We start from the raw sequence: 20231 nt of genomic DNA, 5'->3' as shown, positions 1-20231 counted from the left end.
TTAACATTTTAAGACAGAACTGTGGCATTCTTAGATATTTAACTTTAAGTCAGTTATATGTGTTTTATTCATCTTCATAGTTTAATTTTGTTCTTGTAGTCTTGGTGTTTTAAGTGCCTATTGTGGTTGGTTTGCCATTTGTTTTATGCTCTTGAAAGTTAGTGAAATGGACAATGTTTTCCAAACACAAATTTTCCTTAGTCAAAATAGATGCCAAGTTTCATGTGTACACAACAGGATAGAGGAATTTAAAGATTTGGGGAATTTCAATGAAGGTAGATATAGGTGAACTGATTTTTAAGCAAGACCTTTTTTATTTTATATTATTGAGCAAGAATTAGTTTATAGTTTTATAAGTTTGGAAAATATAATTTTGTTTGTGTGTAACTTTATACAATTTTATGTTAAGCTTGACTTCAAAGTTGGTTGGAAGAAGCTAAAAGAAGTGTTCAGCATAGCTGGAACTGTAAAGCGGGCAGATATTAAAGAAGACAAGGATGGCAAGAGCAGAGGCATGGGCACTGTCACTTTTGAGCAAGCAATTGAAGCAGTTCAAGCAATTTGTATCCTGATCTGTATTTTAGCATTAAATGAAGTTGATGAGACTTAATACCTTTGCATGTTTCTTGTTCATGTTCTGTAATGTTGCATCGTTTAGAAATTAGGCTTTTGTCTGCAGTTCTAGGTCTTGTTCCTAGTTAGGTACTAGAGTCCCTCTTCAAACTTGAACTAGTCATGCTGTCGAGGGCTGTATGATCTTGTTTTCTGCTCTTCCTTCCTGCTGCAGCATGGGTGTGTGCATACTTTGACACTCCATTGTATGTCAGTGCAGTGGCTTTTGATGAAACCTAGTCAGTCTTGGTGAATTAAGGTGTAATTCAGAGGAAGAGACTAGTATGAGTAAAGTCTAATGATAAAATAGTAGAGAGTTTCAGACTCTTTAGATATGAGGATTTTTCTGCAAGTATAATTTTGCTGTCATCTTAACTGGCTTTCCTTGACTGACTCAACAGCCATGTTTAATGGGCAGTTTTTATTTGATAGACCTATGCATGTGAAAATGGTGAGTTTCTCCTTCTCATCTCGGCCTTCATTGCTTCAGACGTGTTCCTAGCACAGCAGCTCTTAGGAGCTGTTTTTTAACTATAATAATTTTTCTTTTGTAATTAGGATGACAAATCTGTCCCTCACGAAGACTACCGTTCACATGATAGTAAGACATCACAGTTACCACGTAAGTAGAAACTTGTTAGAAAACAGCCGGAGTTTTTTGTTTGTGTCTTTGTTTGTTTTAAATTAAGTACAAAGCAGAAGTTTGTTTTTATGCCCAGATTGAAGTCGCTCTCACACTCCTTTGAGATTAGTTTAGAATTTTGCGCAGTTTGCTGCTTCTGATTAGGTAAAGAGTAAAAAGATAAATATGAGATTTATTAATGAATTTTTAAATTTTTTATTTGTTTGCTTTTGACCACCTAGTTAATAAGTACTAATGTATTTGGTGAGTTCATATACAAGAAATGGAAAGAAAAACCCTATAGTTTTACCATAAGATATCCACCATTTTTAACAGTTTTTAACATATATTCTTGCTATCTTATGTGTATGTATGTATATGCATTTAAGTAGCTTCAGACTATTATATCAGTTATTTAGAAGTTGGGCTGAACAATAAATTATAACCATTTTTCCATGTTGAAAATTCGTCCCAGATATTTTTATTGGTATTCTATGATCATTTTGCTGTTCTGTGTTTTACATGCTTTAACCTTTATTTCTCTAATAATCAATTGAGTATGATGCAATCTTATGAATATACTTTGCATTTAAAGAGAGTGAACTTTTATTGGACTTTAATTCCCCTCATGAACATTTAAGACTATTTACTTAACCTGTTGTCCTACTTTGTACTCAGCCAGATTTTTAACCTGTCTTTAAGAGAATAGTGCAACAACCAATCTTATTATATGTTGGATCTCTCATGCAATCAGCTTTTACAACTTAATCTACCTTTAATCTTAAATTTTGTATTCTTTCATGTCCTTAATCCAGAATAGTGTGTCTGTAGACACTGGTAATCGTTTCTGAAAGTAGCCAACAGGTTGAAATCACCCTTAAAACAAATATCCACCATAAATGTTGGAGCAACATAGAATATTGTTTGATAATAAATGTTTGCAGTGTTGTTTACTATTCTGGGTCAGTTAAGTCTCTTTCCTTGTACAAGTTCTGTTAAAGATTTCTGAAGAACCTTTTATCCTCATTCCATACTTTTTGTGTTGGTTGATGAATACAGGGCAAAAATCTGTGTTGAAGAAAGGCAGACATAGGGATAATCAGACATCAGAACAGTATTCAGACAGACACAGACTGTAGATAGTCTAGTAACTACAAACTACAGACAGGTGGAAGATACAGAGACAAGTGGAGAATTCAAATTTGGTCTCACTGTTGGTCAGATTAATTCAAGAGAAAGTCTGTGTTTTCATTCCTTAATGTGACATTGATACATTTTCTTATCTCCGAGATTATCTTAAATATATTAGCCAGCACAACAGTGAATTACACTTTTTTTATATAAAACTGTTATTTTTCATATTTTCTTTAGATGTCCTTAGCCATACCCTGCAGCACAGGCCTATGATCTTTAGGAGGCTATGGCAGGAGAATCTGAAGTCTGCCTCATCTGTAGAGTTAGTTCCAAGCCAGCCTGAACAACTTAGTGTGACCTGGAGCTGGACTCAGTGTAGAGCTAGCACTTCAAAGTGTCTGTCGGGATAGTGCTGGTATACGTCAATGGTAGAGCACTTGATTAGCGTGCATGGGGTCCCGAGTTCAATCCCAGTAGTGAAAACAAATCCTGGAGTAGATTTAGATCTACAGATTCTCAAGACATGCCCACTGATTGCTATATTCTAAAGCATTATAAAAGAGCAGTGTAAGCACTCTGTAGTCGCTATGGCTCTTGCAACATTACTGGACGTTGCTGTTTTTCTTCATGTTCTTTTATTATTATTATTATTATTAAAGCTTTTAACAATATTTTAAATATGCAGTCAGAAGTAAAATTATTTTTGTAACTCTTGTATGGCATACATTTACTAGATTTTTCTAATTAAATAAAATTTTATCAATAAACTTGAAATGCCCCAACTCCACATCCACTTCTCAATGTCTTCCTCTTAATGAGAGGACAACTCATGAATATGTTTATTATATAAATTTTAGTAATGTGAGTGCATATTTGTACATCCATAAACATAAAAATAGCTTCCCTGACTTTAAGATTTAGTGTAACATCATATGTTATTTCACGGTTCACTGTTTTGTGTTTTGTTCTTGATTCTGTTTTATTAATAAAGCTGATATCTTCATTTTAATGCATGATACTGCTTTTATACATTTTTCTGCTTTTCAGATAGATTTACATTTTAAAGTATTAGAAGTAATACTAAATTAAAATATTCTTTTTCTTTAAGAATTACCTATTTTTTAATATTTGCTAAAAATTGTGTAAAACTGGCCTTTACATATGTTTGGGGGCGACTTATTTACTGTTAATTTTTTTTTTTTTTTTTTTTGCTTTTTCGAGACAGGGTTTCTCTGTGGTTTTGGAGCCTGTCCTGGAACTAGCTCTTGTAGACCAGGCTGGTCTCGAACTCACAGAGATCCACCTGCCTCTGCCTCCCAAGTGCTGGGATTAAAGGCGTGCGCCACCACCGCCCGGCTACTGTTAATATTTTTTATTGCTGCTTGATATCTTCTATTTCTCTAAGGGTTTCTCCCACTTTTGTCTATCTTCAACATTAAAGTGTTTACTGTTTTAAACATGGATTTTGTGTATGTGCTTGCTGTGGCACATGTGGGGAAGTCAGAGGACAGCCCTTGGTAATCAGGTCTCTTCTAGTTTATGGGTTTCAGAGATTGAATTTAGGGTGTCAGGATTAGCAGCAAGCACCTTTACCCACTGATACTTGGTGTTAAACTTTATTAGTATAGCACTATCTTAAATTTTCTCTCTATTCATAGTTCTCTTTGCTCTTGATGAAGATGTTATTTTAATTATGTGTATATAGCAGTACGTAGGTTTGTGCATATTATTTTAGTGCTTGCAGAGGCCAGAAGAGGATGTTGGATCCCCTGGTGCTGGAGGTGCAGGTGGTTGTGAGTGGTACAGTGTGGGTGCTGGGACCCAAACTTGGGTCTTCTGTAAAAGCACTACGTGCTCTTTATGGCTGAGCTGTCTCTCTTGCCCAATATTGTTTTTCCATTTACTGGCTCATTATTAGAAATTGCCAGTTCATTAGTGTTTGTGAAGAATGAGCTTTGTTTCCAGTATATTTAATTTCTTTATTATTTCTTCCCTTCCTTTTTTTAGGTTTAGTCTAATTTTTGCCCTGACTCTTAAGTTGATTACTTATTTCACTAATTTTCATTCTCTCTTTTCTAACATAAGCAATTAGGATTATAAATCTAACTACTGTACCTTGGTCCTTCTATGGATTAATTTTTATTGTAGTTTAGTGTTTAAAAATTACTACTACAATATTCTTGCATCTTGTATATTTTAAAATATAAAATTTGAATTTCCAAATGCATGAGTTCTTTATTTTGTACTAGTTTCTAACTTAGGTTCAATACGGTAATATAACATAGTCCATATAATTGCGATTCTGTGAAACAATTAAATTTTACTGTAGGTGGTATACCATAGGCCCCTTTTTATGTCTTCTATGTTTACTAAGTCAGGCTTGTTAATCATTTAAATTGTTTTCTGTCCTTTCTCATAATTTTACCTTTTTGGGTTATCAGTTACTGAGAAGTGTTTAATGGTAAATTTCTTAGTACATTGATAGATGTACCATTTTTTTTCTTGTTGAAAATATTTTGAAGGTCAATTATCAAGTGCATCCAAGATTAGAATTGATGAATAGAGATTGGAATTGATAAATAATGAAAAATTCTTGGTGAATAAAGTAATTTATTATGAGGTAATTTTATAATTACTTTGTCCTTGTATAATATTCAATATAATAGTTGTGTGTTGTTTCTTCATTTTATTTTATATTACTGTTTTTGATGTATATGTATGTAAATGTTATAGGTATAATTATATTTTTGAGTCTTTATGTGATGTTGGATTCAGTTTCCTCACATTGGTCATTTTGTTGAATTTGCATTTTCTTATTTTGTGTTTCACTTTTGGTACTTAATAAATACTTGTCTTTCTCTGCTTTTGTTATGTATGTATAAATCTTGAAGTTAGCGTTCATGTCCTCTTACTTTAATTCTAATGGACCGCATGCTGTTATCATTCAGGGTTTTCATTCTGTTACTTTTTCAGATCTCATAAAGTAGATGTTATTTTTATTTTTTCTATTATCATTTCTCTACCCTTAGGCCTGGTATTGCTCACTTTCTTTTGGAGCATCTATTAAGCTTTTAATTTTGTCAGTGAGGAGTTACTATAGGTAAAGTCTCCCAGTGTTGACTGCTCTGTAAATGTTTCTGAAATAGTTTGACTTGTTAGAGGGTTTAAGGTCAAGTTTCTGTGTCTTAGCACTTTGAAAATAGTTTATTCTGGTTTCCATTGTTGAGAATTCATAGTTCAGATAAACTCTTTGTTAAATTGCCCCTCCCCCCTTTTATTGGTCTGTTTTTCATGGAGCTATTTTAAAGTCGTCGTCTCTGATAGACAGCTTCTCTGCAGTGTGAGTGTGACTTGCTGTTTATCGAGATTTTACAATGATTGAAGATTTAAAAGATAAATTCTGGAAAAAATGACCAACCACGTGTCGTTGAACACTGCCCTTTCTCCCTTTGTGAGGCAGCCTTCTTCCCTCCCAGTTACCTGGTCAGCGTCACTATACCTCCATCAGTTAGTTACCTGGTCAGCGTCACTATACCTCCATCAGTTAGTTACCTGGTCAGCGTCACTATACCTCCATCAGTTAGTTACCTGGTCAGCGTCACTGTACCTCCATCAGTTAGTTACCTGGTCAGCGTCACTATACCTCCATCAGTTAGTTACCTGGTCAGCGTCACTATACCTCCATCAGTTAGTTACCTGGTCAGCGTCACTATACCTCCATCAGTTAGTTACCTGGTCAGCGTCACTATACCTCCATCAGTTAGTTACCTGGTCAGCGTCACTATACCTCCATCAGCAGTAAATTGTAGTGCTCAAGCCCTGCCCAGATCTCAGCCTGGTGATTGCTGAAGGAGCACATGCACCCCACCCCAGCGGAGTGACTAATGGTTGCTGAGGAAGAGAAAATTGGTTTCCTTCAGGAATGCAGCCCCTCAGAGAATTCCCAGTCTCCAGTGGATGTCCTTACACCCACGCCCATAGATATGAAGTAAACAGTGGGGTTAACAACAACAAAAGATGTGATGTTGGGAGGGAAAAGTTATGGGGGAGTTGAAAGGCGAGTGGGGTAGTGATTTGATCAAAGCATGTTTATGAAATTCTCAATAAATGAAAAAATCTGTCCTATTATGTGTACTTTACATTTTTAAGCAATTTGTATTTTCTTTTCTCTTGAGATATGAGGTGATGAGCTTTTCTTGGTTTTTCGAGTCAGGGTTTCTCCCTGTCCTGGAAATAGCTCTTGTAGACCAGGCTGGCTTTGAATTCCCAAGTGCTGGGATTAAAGGCGTGTGCCACCACCGCCTAGCGAGGGGATGAACTTTAAATAGGTGATGATTTTTAAACTTTGTTCTGTTTCTTCCTTCCTTCCTTCCTTCCTTCCTTCCTTCCTTCCTTCCTTCCTTCCTTCCTTCCTTCCTTCCTTCCTTCCTTCATCTGTTTCACTCAAATTTTATTACAAATTTGCAAGTGGGAAGTTTCTCATTTCACATAACTCTCATATTAAGATTTTTTTCTTTGCTTTTTTATAACTCTTTGAGTTAATGTAATTACTGAGCCGTCAGAAGCGACAAAATGGTGTGAGCCTGACTGTGCTGTTAGGCGTAGGAACACATTTACTTCATATTGACCTGTGCAGTTTAAAATATGTGTCTGTATCTTTCTCATCCTCAAGCCCTAATTGCTACATTAGTGAGAATTTGAAAAAAAGACTCAGGTTAATTAAATAGCCATCAAGAATTTAGTTTTGCTATCTTTAAGCTGCCGTCAATCAACTTAATCCTCCCTCTATTCATAGCCAGAATTCAAAGTGGGTTTTATTGAGTCATTTTCATATATCTCTTGTCTCCCTTTGTTGTCTCTCACTCCTCCTTGGCCTCTCACTGGACCTCTTCCTCCCCAGATAGTCTCTTTCGTGCCACACCTGTGTGTTGTGTGTATGGAGAATTAAATTTGTACTAGACATATGAGAAAAGACCTGCAGTGTTTTATCTTTCACTCCCATTACTTCTTTTACTCCTCCTTCATAGCCCTCTTCTACTTCATATCACATGTTTATGTTTAAAATCTTCAGGAAAGAAAAGTGTATTTATTCGAGTCTAGTTATTTCCTTTAACATTCTAATGTCCAGTTCTGTTATCCTGAAAATAATTTCATTCTTCTCTGTGGATGAGTAAAACTTCATTGTGTGTATGTGCCATGCTTTTCATTTCAGCAAAAATCTCCATACTTTGTCTATAGTGGTACCGTTTTTACCTTGGACAGCACTTTAATAGAGTTTTAAGCATAAGGAGAAGCAAGTTTTCATTCTGGTTACAGATCTCTATCCCTTAAAAAAAAAATTAGCCTTTTTTTTTTCTAAATGAGTCAATGCAGTGTAGCTGATACACTTAGTGACTAGTCATATCTGCTTCCTTTTGTGTTAGTGACCAGCAGCATTACAAAAATCCCAACTTCCATAATCATTGTCTCAAGGGAATAACACATGCTGGACTCTGGGAATGCATGAATGGTTATTGCTGCCTCAGTGCACAGAAAGTTGAATCCACGTACACATCTTGAAAAATAGGAAATAGCTTTATAACCTCTTTCTTAGCTGATGTGTCCTTTTGTCTATACTCTGTCCCCCTTTGTCACCTAATATTACCTTTTAATAATAGGAAATTATTTAATGATAACATTATTAAGTATTTAATAATAGTTAAATATTCACTATATAATAATATTTAACTTATTAAATATTAAATATTTGATATTCTGCAGTTTTGACTTGACCCCGCTTACCCTGTCTACTTTGATTATGTTCACAGTATGGGCTGGGGTCTGCTGATGAGGGAGAAACATGAAGGGCTTGTTGTTCTGAGTTGGCTCACCACATTTAATATTAGACTTTACAGGGTCACCAGGTTTTTTCTTTCTCCAGATTTCATTTTTCTTTACAGCCAAATAAATCTCCATTGTGTATATTAGCATGTTTTTTATTATCTCTCTTTTGGTGGATATTTAGGCCAGTTCCTTTTTCTATGTTTATTTTCTTTCTTCCCATGGTAAATAGAGCAGTAATAAACATGGATGTGCAAGGATTTGAAGTTCTTTGGATATATGCCCAGTAGTAGTTATAGCTCCGGTTTTCTAAAGTTGGTTTTCAGTATCTTTATTTACTTAAAGAGTATCAGTACAAAACAAAAAACTTGAATTTAAATATAAGACATAAAATCTAAATTTAATCACATAGGTAAATGGCAGTGTCAGGCAACTTAAGGTCTCAAGAATTTCTTATATTTGCTTCATAGATATGAGAACATTTATTTTGTAAGTATAAATAAATGTTCATGATAAAGCTAGGCAATTAATATTGGTTTTTTTTCAATGTTATGGGTTTCTAAAAGATGTTTTATGTATATGGGCATTTTTCTCCATCAGCTGTGTACTTATCTGTGGAGGCCAGAAGAGGGCATCTGACCCTCGAACTGGAGTTATATGTGCTTGTGATCTGCTATGTGGGTGCTGAGAACTGAACCCAGGTCCTCTGCAAGAGTAACAAGTGCTCTTAATCACTGAGCCTGCTCTCTAGACCCTCATTATTAGGAACTTTAAAAGTGGATTTAGTGTTGGTTGTTTGAGACGGGTCTTGTTAATGTATCTCTGGCCAGCCCTGAACTCACAGTTGTCTTGTGTCTCTACCTTTGAGAGTGCTGACTAGAGGCTGTCTCCACTGCACGAGCTCAGTCTTAGGTCTTCAGTCATTGCCAACTTTTTCATTTGTACTATTTTGAAAGTAATACTGTTTTATTGGTTCTAAAATCTGGGCGAGATGCTCATTTTCTGGTGTGAAATGCCTGACAAATCTCTCTTCATCCCAGAGAGGGTACCAGCAATAGACAAATTTACCCAAAGACTTCACCCAAGTCTTATTTGGTAAATTGGTGAATTTAATTGTGGTTATTTACAGAAGCACAGAAGGAAGAGGAACTTGCCAGCAAGAAATTGTCATGTGTGTTATCCTCCCTTCCATTTCCCAAGCCAGTGGGTAACTTTTGTGGGGTATAAATGCCGTTTTGTGTGGTCTCTTCCTTACACAAAAGAGTATTAGTAATTTTGAAGCGTCTGCAGTAATCACAGTTGCTTTGACCTTAGGGTGCCGATGGCCCCGTCGTCCTGAAGAAGAGCACAACAATGGGGCACGAAGCAGTGTATTTCACATTTTCCTGGGGTGCGTGTGTGTGTGTTTCAGGGGTTAGAAATGAATAAGTGTGGAAGTAAGGCCAGAAAACAGCCTCCGGTATTTTTTTCTTTAAGCAATGTCTACTATGTCTCTACCTAGAACTTGCCAAGTAAGTTAGACTAGCTGGCCAGCGAGTCCTAGCAGTCTGTTATCTTACTAGCACCGAGAACACATGTCTAATACCATTCCTGGCTTTAAAAATGTGTGCATTCTGGGTATTTAAGTCAGGTTTTCGTGTTTGCAAGGCAAGCCCTTTACTTACAGAGCCATTTCCTCAGCCCAGCTCTTGCGAGTTTGTTAGGCCTCTCCCAGTACCTTAAAGTGGAACATAAGCTGTCCTTGCTTCATAAAATTCTGTTCATTTATAAATGATGTTACAGTCTTTTTATATGGTGTTTTGTAAATGAACACAAGAACCCCTGCTATTTGTATGTAACCTTTTAGGGTAAAGGTTAGTAACAGTTTTGTATGAGTCTCAGTAATGTTGGTGTTTGTGATTTAGGCGGTCTTGGAGGCATTGGAATGGGACTTGGTCCAGGTGGACAACCTATTAGTGCCAGCCAGTTGAACATAAGTGGTGTCATGGGAAATTTGGGTCCAAGTGGTAAGTTTTTTCCTAAAACATTTCTGATTTATTTGCTATTTAATAAAGCTTATATGTATTAGTTCCATTTTTCTAGAGAACTCTGTTTTAGAGATGTGGAGGATGTCAGTTGAGTTTGAAAAAGGAGATGAAGAAACCTTGAAAGCAGCTGACAGGAAAAAAGGGAGGATGCAGGTGGGGACTGCCTCTGGGGCCAGGCGTGGGAAAGCTAGCCCTGGAGCGCCAGGCATATTGAAGTGCTTTAAGGGAGATGAATTCTTAGCTTACTACTCTGCACATCGTGGAATACAGGGTTTGTGGGATAGGTAGCACCGTGCCATAGCACAGGCTGTTTGAATTGATTACATTTGGAAGGGAGCTTTGAAGTAGCTATTTGCCTGCTCCTTGGACCCAATTATCTTTAGAGATTGGTTTTCCGACTTTTAATTTTAAGTTCAGCAAACTTTATTCTTTCAGGTTTGAAAACTGTAACATGATTTTGCTAATGTTATGTTTCTGAATATTTACTGTATTTTAAAAAACTTAAAATTGTAAAAATTGACTTATTTAAAAGTCATAATTAACCCTGATGCCAATCTTAACCTTAAAAATTATATTTAAAGCATATAATATGAAACATGTAATTAACATAAGTACTATTTTTAAGAAAATAAAGTATTTCTAATAAAAAAGGAAGAGTGATTCTGTTTTTGGCATCTCTATAGTGTTTGGGTTAATGTAGATAGCTGTACTGCTTGCTGTGTCTGCATCTGTTTGCTGTGATAGCATGCACCTTGTAGTTTATGAGAGGATGAGAGGAAGCAGCCCTATAACCCAGCAGTATTTAGTCATGGAGTTTATTTTGATCTCTTGGCCTTTCAAAGGTTCCCAGACCATCCTTTGAGAATTACATTGCATTTTAGGGGCAGATAAACTTGTCATAGTCTTCTTTTTGTTGAGTTGATACATATTTTATAAATTATAAGGTAGTGATGGAAATCATTCTCATTCTGAGGCAAAAATCATGTTTTCCTGTTTATTTTAGGATATCGTGCCTTTCCCTTCTAAACTTAGGCTATTTGTTATTAATTTGACCAGCCTGTTAACTGCTGTGTTTAGAGGAGACTTTGCTTTGTATTCCATTGCTAAATCTGCTATCGTGACATCACTGTATCTGAAAGAGTGCACACTGGTTCTAAATGCTCTCCAACTGGGTGTTGTGTATGACCAGTAAACTCTTTTTTTTCTTGTCTGATGTTCAGAGGCCTGTTTTGAAGACTGGTGACTAGTCAGCCACTATGACGTAGCTCTATAAACCATCCTATAACCTGCACGTGCTTCTCTAGTGTTCCATTGTGACTAAACCAATGGTATTTATTTTGCTGTATTGTCATTAGTTAGTCACAAAGTAAGATTTACTGAAAGTACATACTGTGTATTTTATTTGAGGTATGGGAATGGATGGTCCGGGTTTTGGAGGAATGAATAGAATTGGAGGAGGTATGTATAAGTATTTGTTTTTGCATGTACTCATCTAGAAACTGTTGAGAAATCTAGAAAAAAGTTATAGTTTATTGTTGGCTCATGTTCTAAATGCTGTTGACCAAAATTGAGCGTAATATACCCTTAAAGGAAGGTGATGTGTTAAGTACCTGCAAAAGGTGGAATGGAGGAAGCACTTACTGGTGACTTAACATTTCTAGAATGTACTGTTTATCTACAGAGCTACACTCAAGTCTCAAAATTACTCTATTTCATAGGAGTTGGGTTTGGTGGTCTGGAAGCAATGAATAGCATGGCAGGATTTGGTGGAGTTGGCCGAATGGGAGGTAAGTGGATGTACTCAGGGAGTTTCTCTTATCTTTACTTTCCCTTTTACTGAGATATGTACCTTCACACAGATGTAGGAATAGATGCTGTAGGGTCTTCAAAAGGCAGTTTGGCACTAGAGGACACTTGCAGGGAGCGGGGTGGGTTGTGTAGTGAGTGTATGAGGTAAGTTGGTATGCTACAGACTGTTTTGTATTGATAACTTTTGCTTTTTTTTCTTCAGTTTAGCTTAGACGTATTCCTGAATGGTTTTCCATGCATTGATGTACTTGAAGAAGGGTTAATTTGTTGCACATCTTTTCAGAGCTATACCGTGGTGCAATGACTAGTAGCATGGAGCGAGATTTCGGACGTGGTGATATTGGAATAAATCGAGGCTTTGGCGATTCCTTTGGTAGACTTGGTAGGGCTGGTTGCATACTTTTTTCCTTTTGCAGGTCATATTCTTAAAAGCTGATCTTTTTGGTGAAAAATTTTTTAAAAGTTATGTACATAGTTTGTTACTAGAAGAAAAACACTTTAGGATTTTATTTTCATGGCTGTCTTTTATAGTATTTTAAATACTTGAACTCTTATTTCCAAAAAATTTCATAAATGTTTAGTTATTTGTGAGTATAGTACCTTGGGCATTTTGAAGTGTCATTATTTAAATTAATTAGTATATTATCTTTCCATCCTTGTTTAGGCAGTGCAATGATTGGAGGGTTTGCAGGAAGAATAGGAGCTTCTAACATGGGTCCAGTAGGAACTGGAATAAGTAGGTTTAAATTTTAATAGACCTTACTGAGTAGTATTTGAGTGCTTGCAAGGAATTTGCAAGAGTAGTTACTGTAGTGCAGTAAATGTGTTAATGTGTCTTATCATATTTTGAGAAACTTTAATGAGTTAAAACATTTCTGTTGTTTGAAAATTAACTTTGTTTTTGTTATTTCTCAACTAATACCAGAATGTGTATTCAGTAGCCAGTTCAAGAACTGTCTTTGCACATCCCGTGTCACAAACAGCTGTTGCTTATACACTGGCCCTACTTCTGTTTTATTTTGCACAGCAGCTACTAGTTTGCTTCATCTTTAAGCCTTATGCCTTCTGGCAGGTGGAGACAAAACACCAAATTTTAGGGACTTTCTGAAGTTGAGGGATAAAGATGAAGAGATGATTTTTTTCCTCTCTTAGAACCTTCAAAACCATGAGTGTGTTGCAGCACTAGAGAGTGCCAAATACCTCCCCTCAGTCCCCACGTAGTAAACCTCACATAAAGCCTGCACACATGACTGAGATCTACCTGGTATTGCCAACTTGGCTGTGCCTGAGAAATAAATCTCCATACCCTACTAACTTCCTTTGGGTGCTGAAATTTCAGGAAATAGGAAGCAAACTTACTAAACAGATTCTAAAATTCTGTCCGCTGGATACATTTGCTTACCATGTGCTTCTCGTCTTATTTCTTGCTCTGCCATCTTTCAACATTCATTTTCCTCTCAGTAACATCCTTCCCTTCCTCCTTTATCTCAGTGTTTGCATCTCTGTTTCCCCAGTTAAATTTGTTATCAACAGAAAACCAGCTGGAAAGTCACAGCACTGGATTTTCATGTAGAGATAATAGGTATGAGAACAGAGTTACATTTTGAGGATGCGATCAGGATAATTAAGGGAAACAGGAAGTAAACCCAGTACATAAGAAGATGAATGAGGAAATAAATTCTCAAGCCTTGTTTAAAGGAGAGTAATAATAGTTTTTGTTTTTCTCTTTGCAAGTTCTGTGTAATATTGAGTTACTGTTGTCTATGATTACTGAAAGTTGAATTGGTAGCAAAGTAGAAGTTGTGTGGGAAACAGAGGTGCACATACTGCGGTACAGGGTGAGCAAGGAAAGGAGTGATGTGTAGGGAGTGTGATGTGGGAGCAACATGTGTGCTAAGTTAACAATTTGTATTTCTAAATTTTGTTTTCAAGTTGTTATATTTGCTATTATTGCAAAAATAAATATAAGAATTAAAAGTATTACATGTAACTGATGGAGGATTTAAGTATTTATGTGATATTTTAAGATTATATTTTATAAAGGCACATATATTGTGACTAAAGTTAACTTTTCTCAACTAACCAAATGTATACCAAACTATTACTTGTTTTGTTTTCTGTTATAAAAATAAATTTTTCTCACCTTTTCAAAAACTAATTGTTCTTTTTCCTTTTGTCTTTCTTTTTAATTTTTTTTTTTTAAACTTGAAACTCCCAAATCCTCCTGCCCTTCCCCACACTGCAGGTGGCAGTATGGGCGGCATGAGCAGTGTGACTGGAGGCATGGGGATGGGGCTGGACCGCATGAGCTCCAGCTTTGACAGGATGGGGCCGGGAATTGGAGCAATACTGGAAAGGAGCATCGACGTAGATCGAGGTTTTTTATCGGGTCCCATGGGAAGTGGAATGAGAGACAGATTAGCCTCCAAAGGCAACCAGATATTTGTTAGAAATGTAAGCAAATAAATATATTGGAAAGTTAAAATTCTTTTTATATCTTTACACACACAAGCACACACACAAATTTGGAGACTATTGTTAATAATTGTTCATTTTATTTCCATATGTATGGAAAATATAAGTATTATGTAATATATATATATATATATGTTACTAATTTCTCTTTTCATTCCAGCTGCCTTTTGACTTGACTTGGCAGAAACTAAAAGAGAAATTCAGCCAGTGTGGTAAGTATACAAGTAGCTACAGATTATGCTGATATTTTGGGGGTGGGTCATTTTGAATCCTAAACTTTAAAACACCGTGATTAGATTTTGGCTTATCCCAGTCGTATTTTTGTCTGACTCAGCTTTAGATAAGTAATAGTTTTGCTGTCTGGTGACTTGGAACAAACAACAGGGCTTAGTGCAGACTTGGCAGGATCATTACCTGTTGTAAAGAAGTTTTGTTTATTACCATATTTTAAAGAGGTTGATATGTTTTTCCATTAGAATATTTTTTTTCTCATGAGAAACTTAGTAAAAGGCATGTTTACTTCCTTCCTGATGCATAGTTGACGGGACAATCCATTCTGTACGCTTCATTGCCTGTATAACAGGAACCTTAAGGTAGTAAGAAGCACAGAACCCAGCTAGACACAGATTTTGGTGGCTCTTCTAGTCCTTTGGAAACTCTTTTTGGCTATAAGGAGACTAGCTACAGACCTTAGTTATTCATTAGGCCTGTTTGTTATTGGCTGGTTTATTACTTTCAAATAAAGCCTTTTCTGTGCCATACTCATAGGTAAAGTGTTCCCTGTCCTCCCTCCGCTCCCTCTCCTGGTGTATGGTAATGGAGTAATAGTGTGATATGGGGTAATTGTGTGACTCACCCAGAGCCACAGTTTTCTTTCTAAAATCACAGTAAGATACTTCTGCAGTATGTTACATTGAAAGTAGTGCATTTCACCTCTTACAGTTAACAGAAAACTAAGATCTATTCGCTTGCCTCTTCTCTAGAGTTCTGGTATTAAAGGCATATGCCACCATGCCAGCATCTTTAGTATTTTAAGGCACAAAAAAAACAAAAGCAAAACAAGTTTAGTGTTCTTCCACAAAAGAAACCTTTCTAATTGATTACAGCCTGTAATTTCAGCTACTTGGGAGGCTAAGACAGGATGCCACAGGTTCAAGATGTGCCTGGGCTACAGAGTCAATTCAAAGTCAGCTTGGACAGTTTATTGAGATTGTCTCATAAAAAAAAACAAAGCACCAAGAGGGAATGGAGGACACTAGGAAAACATGGCCCATGGAATCAACTAAGTAGGGCTCATGTGGACTCCCAGAGACGGAAACAACAGACCTGGGGCATGCATGGGTCTGCATCAGGTCTCTGCATGTATGTTATGGTTGTTTGGTCAGTGTTTTTGTAGGACTCATAACGGTGGAAGCGGTTGTATCCCTGACTGTTTGCCTGCTGTTGGGTTGCCTTGTCCAGCCCCTATATAAGGGCTTTTCCCCTGCCTTGCCTTATTGTGTCTTGCTTTGTCCTGTTTGGTTTTTGTCTCTTGGAGGCCTGCTGTTTTCTGAAGAGGAAGTGGAGGAGGAGTGGATGTGGAAGAGGGAAAGGAGGTGGAGGGAAGGTTGAGGAATTGAGAGACTCTGATTGGGATGTATTGAATGAGAGAAGAATCTCTTCAATAGATAAAACAACAACAAAAAGTTACTCAGAATAAAAAAATTAGGTAAAAAAACCAAGAGAGACTGGATGTTGCTCAGTGGTAGGGTGCTTGCCTATCATGCACGAGTCTTGAGGCAGTTCCCCATACTGGAGGCAAAGAAAGAAAAAAGAAAAGAAAAGGAAAAAGTCTTTGTGGATTACTGCCAGGAATACTATTGCTATATATAGTTCTTTATATTTAATTTCCTGTTAACTTTTCTTATAATCTACTAATTTTCTTTCACCCTGGATGAGTCTCTTTAGGGTAATTCTCACCTATTTAAGCTAGCACTTTTTATTTCTGTACAGATAGAAGAGTTATAAAATGTTCATAAGCACTCTGATTAAATCTTCATTGAGTTACTCATTTACTCATTAAATCTAGGATCATTGGTGTTTTAGCAGTCTGCTAGACCTTTGGAGATGAACAGAATCAGATATTGAAGTTTTTAAAGAACTTGCACTATGAATCTGTCTAGGATGTTCTGTTGATGACCTTTTTACATAAACTTAAAATTCGAAGAAGAGACAGTTCTTACAAAAACCTTGTTAAATACAAGTGACTTGCCCGTTGTTCACTACTGAGAGAAAGCAGCATAGTGCATTATTTGGAAGGATGTTGGTAGCTTGTGTAAAGTAAGTACATATACTGAAAGCAGGCAATCTCTTGAGGTCAGGCAGGAGTAACATTGAATAGCTAGGGCTGGGGTAGCATTGACAGTAATGGAAGGTATTTTGTAAGAAGAGAAAGTATCCAAGTCTGCATTTAAAATAGTGGCTCACTTATATAGGACTCCTATTTCCCTCTCTTCTTTCCCTTTTGAATTATCTGATAGTTAAAAGGTTAATGAGTTTGGTCTTTTACTTCCAAATTAGTATAAAAACTGCTTTTCAATTTTATATTTAATGCCATGCTTACAAAACTCCTTATCATTCCATGTTCTAATAGGAGTTACATTGATGGCAAAGAAAATAATTTATAGTAATACAGAACTAAATCTCCATTATTGCCAGAGTACTATCTAACATGTTTGAACTGAACCATCTGTTTCCTGCCATCTTACATTATTTATAAGTATTAGGGTTTTTCTGTTTTAATAGTGTTTTTAACCTGACAAACAAATACTGACCTTTAGCCATAAAAGCAGGTTTGTTTGATTGCTGATTTGCTGTGTTTTGTTTTCCTGAGCCCAAGCTAGCTAAGTAAATGTTTTCCCTTTCTTATCAGGAATCTAGTGGTACTCTAGACACAACATCTGCCAGGAAATAACTCACTGGCAGGTGTCTTACTAACATAAACCCCAAAGGCAACATTCCAGATAGCAATGCCATAGTTTTATTTTGACAGATTTTGTTAATTATTTATGAATGTATTAATTTGGCTTATTTTTAGTTATGGTCTATGCCAGCATTTCCCCAAATATATACCATTTCCAAAAGCAATAGCCTGGACTAAATAAAGTGGAAAGCTTTCTTTCATTGTGTGCTAAGCAGTTCCCACACCTGCTCTATGACCACAGTGTGTCTGATCTCCTTATGGCAGAGCTTAGTCCTATACAACTGATAAAATGCTGGTCTGGTTGGTTTTGTTTTTCCTTAAAATTTTGCTAAACAGGCCATTTGAAGACTTCTTCAGCATGTAAAAAGTTAGGCAGATTAAGTTTAATTATTTGAAACTTTCCCTCCTAAATTCCTTTTTTTTTTTTAGAAAGAAAATACTTTAATTTATGTTTCCATAGGGTCAGAAAATGCAGAATCTCACCTCAGTGTGGCTGTGAATGTCTGTATTCTTAGCACTCAGAGTGGCTGAGTTGGGAAGGCTGCTTGGGCTGTTCGATAAATTACAGACCATCCTGGGTGGGCATGTTAGTGAGACTGTCTCAAAAAGTTAAAAAAAAAAAATTAAAACTAATCCAGAAGTTGACACTGTCACGTGGCTCAGCATTTTAGCATTTGCCTGGTGTGTGCATGGCCCTGATGTGTCTCAACCCCCAGGTTCTAGAAATAACCAAGCCAGCCAGCAACTTGGGATTCTTTTCCTTCTTGGGGTAGTCTAACAGTGGAAACAGGTGTGTAGGGGCTGACTCTAGAATCTAAGTCTCCAAACTGAGAAGGTTCTGATATCCTAGCTGAGAGGTCAGAGGGAAGGTGAAACCACTGTGAGATGAGGAGTTCGGATGCCTAAATGATGACTTCCTGAGCTGCGCCAGTTTAAGAGGAATGTGAAAGAAAATCTTGTCTGAATATGGAAAGATGGTTATGCAAAGAGATAGAAACTTGTTTTCAAGAATCTAGCTCAAGTAAAACCCATTGTTGATTATCACCCTATGCTGTAGAACTTAGAAAAATCTAAATTTTTAGGTAAAGCTAGCATAGCTTCAAAGCTTGTAAAATTATCCATGGCCCTTGGAGATAACTGTAAGTGCCACCATGTGCCAGAGCATTCTGCCTTAATGGAGTTGCTCCTTCCTGGGTGCCAGTTCCCTACATGCTGGTGGATTTGGGGAGTTGCTGTGTTTACCACTGTCTGTACTGGCTAATTTTGTGTCAACTTGACAAAAGCTGGAATCATTTGAGAGAAAGGAGCCTCAGTTGAAAAGTGAGTGGGCTGGAGGCAGCCATATAGGGCACTTTCTTAATTAGTAATTGATGTGGGAGGGCCCAGCCCATTATGTATAGTTTTATCCCTGGGCTGCTGGTTTTGGGTTCTATAAGCAAGCAGGCTGAGCAAGCTGCAAGCCAGTAAATAGCACCCTTCCGTGGCCTCCACAAAGCTCTTACCTCCAGGTCCCTGCTCTGCTTCAGTTCCTGTCCTGACTTTGATGATGAACACTTGTAGCATGACTAATAAAAACCCAGAGACAGAAATGGGGGTTAAAGCTGAAAGATCAGAGAAAGAAAGCAGCCAACCACTAGAGCACTTTTACCTCTACAAAATCTTCAGACTGAAAGAGGACATTTTCCTGTCTCATCCTGTCTTATCTTCCTCTTCAGTGCTTGGACTAAAGGTGTGTACCACCACGGCCTGACTTATATGATTGACTAGTGTGACTAGCTTGCACTCTGATCTTCAGGCAGACTTTGTTAGATCATAAATAAAATATCACTATAAATCAGTGATTTGAAAATACAAACTAAATAAATCCCTTTTCTCTCCAACTTGTCTTTTGGTCTTGTGTTTCATTGTAGCAATAGTAACCCTGACTAAGACAACCACTAATGTTTCTTTTAGCATATATCTCTCAGTGCCATTCTGTGGGGGGGGTTTTGTTTTGTTTTTCCACTAGAAAATAAGATTACCATTTTTCTTTCCTGTTTTATTAGTTGTGGGCTAAATATTATTTCAATCTACTTTAATTATGCATTTTTTCTGGGATTAGTATGTTTTACAACTTTTAGGGGTATACTCAAGAATTTTCTGATTTGCTTTATAAGACATGGTTTTGAATCAGTCTGACATTGTCTTTGCATATTTAGTGTTCAGAAGGTAAAAGATTGCTTATCAGTTCACTTTGAAAGGAAATGCAATAACAGGAAGTGAATGGAAACACAGAAGTAGCCTAGGATCGTGTAAATCAGAGTCCCTCAGCTCATGCCCTTAACAGGAAAGCAATCTAGCTTATTCATTCGGAATAATACTCATTTTCTTCATCTGGAACGGTCTTCACTTGACAGACCCTTGCCCTTTACTTTTCTCTTTCTTCTTTTTTATCCCTTTTGGCCTTAAATGTGTCTGATTGTCTGGTTTGATTGAGAGACTAAAATTAACACATAGTAATCTAGCTGCTGTAGTATTCAAAGTCTAGCATGATTTGGTAACAGGTACATCCTGGGAGGGGGAAGTATTACATAAATAGTGGTGCCCTTAAGTTACGGTCTGTTTGGATTGGTCATATGCATCCCAGTTGACCTGAGCTGTGGTTTTACTGCTCTGTCTTTGCTTACATGTGCTTATCACTCACTCCTCTTTCTTTACTCTTAGAAGTACTCTGCTTTCACTGATGGGTTTTCATGCTACTTTGTGTTTCAGTGTTACTGATGATACAGTA

The 20231-nt window shown here is 36.8% G+C and overlaps 1 protein-coding gene across 4 annotated transcripts in view; it reads left to right on the top strand.

Moving 5' to 3' along the window:
* Positions 1 to 20231, top strand: part of Myef2 (myelin expression factor 2) — a 37027-nt gene that overhangs the window by 14885 nt on the left and 1911 nt on the right. The window contains exons 7-16 of one of the 4 annotated variants that reach the window (XM_075962012.1): positions 410 to 563; positions 1014 to 1063; positions 1171 to 1234; positions 10093 to 10194; positions 11623 to 11673; positions 11934 to 12002; positions 12308 to 12406; positions 12689 to 12760; positions 14270 to 14478; positions 14660 to 14711. In XM_075962012.1, the coding sequence (XP_075818127.1) occupies positions 410 to 563; positions 1014 to 1063; positions 1171 to 1234; positions 10093 to 10194; positions 11623 to 11673; positions 11934 to 12002; positions 12308 to 12406; positions 12689 to 12760; positions 14270 to 14478; positions 14660 to 14711 (922 nt within the window). The remainder of the gene's footprint in view (positions 1 to 409; positions 564 to 1013; positions 1064 to 1170; positions 1235 to 10092; positions 10195 to 11622; positions 11674 to 11933; positions 12003 to 12307; positions 12407 to 12688; positions 12761 to 14269; positions 14479 to 14659; positions 14712 to 20231) is intronic. The other 3 variants (XM_075962013.1, XM_075962014.1, XM_075962015.1) reach the window with 3 other exon arrangements.

This window comes from Microtus pennsylvanicus, chromosome 2 (genome assembly GCF_037038515.1).
Source record: "Microtus pennsylvanicus isolate mMicPen1 chromosome 2, mMicPen1.hap1, whole genome shotgun sequence".
Classification (NCBI taxonomy): domain Eukaryota; kingdom Metazoa; phylum Chordata; class Mammalia; order Rodentia; family Cricetidae; genus Microtus; species Microtus pennsylvanicus.
Note: the sequence above shows the minus strand (reverse complement) of the source record. Positions and strands in the feature narration are given on the sequence as shown.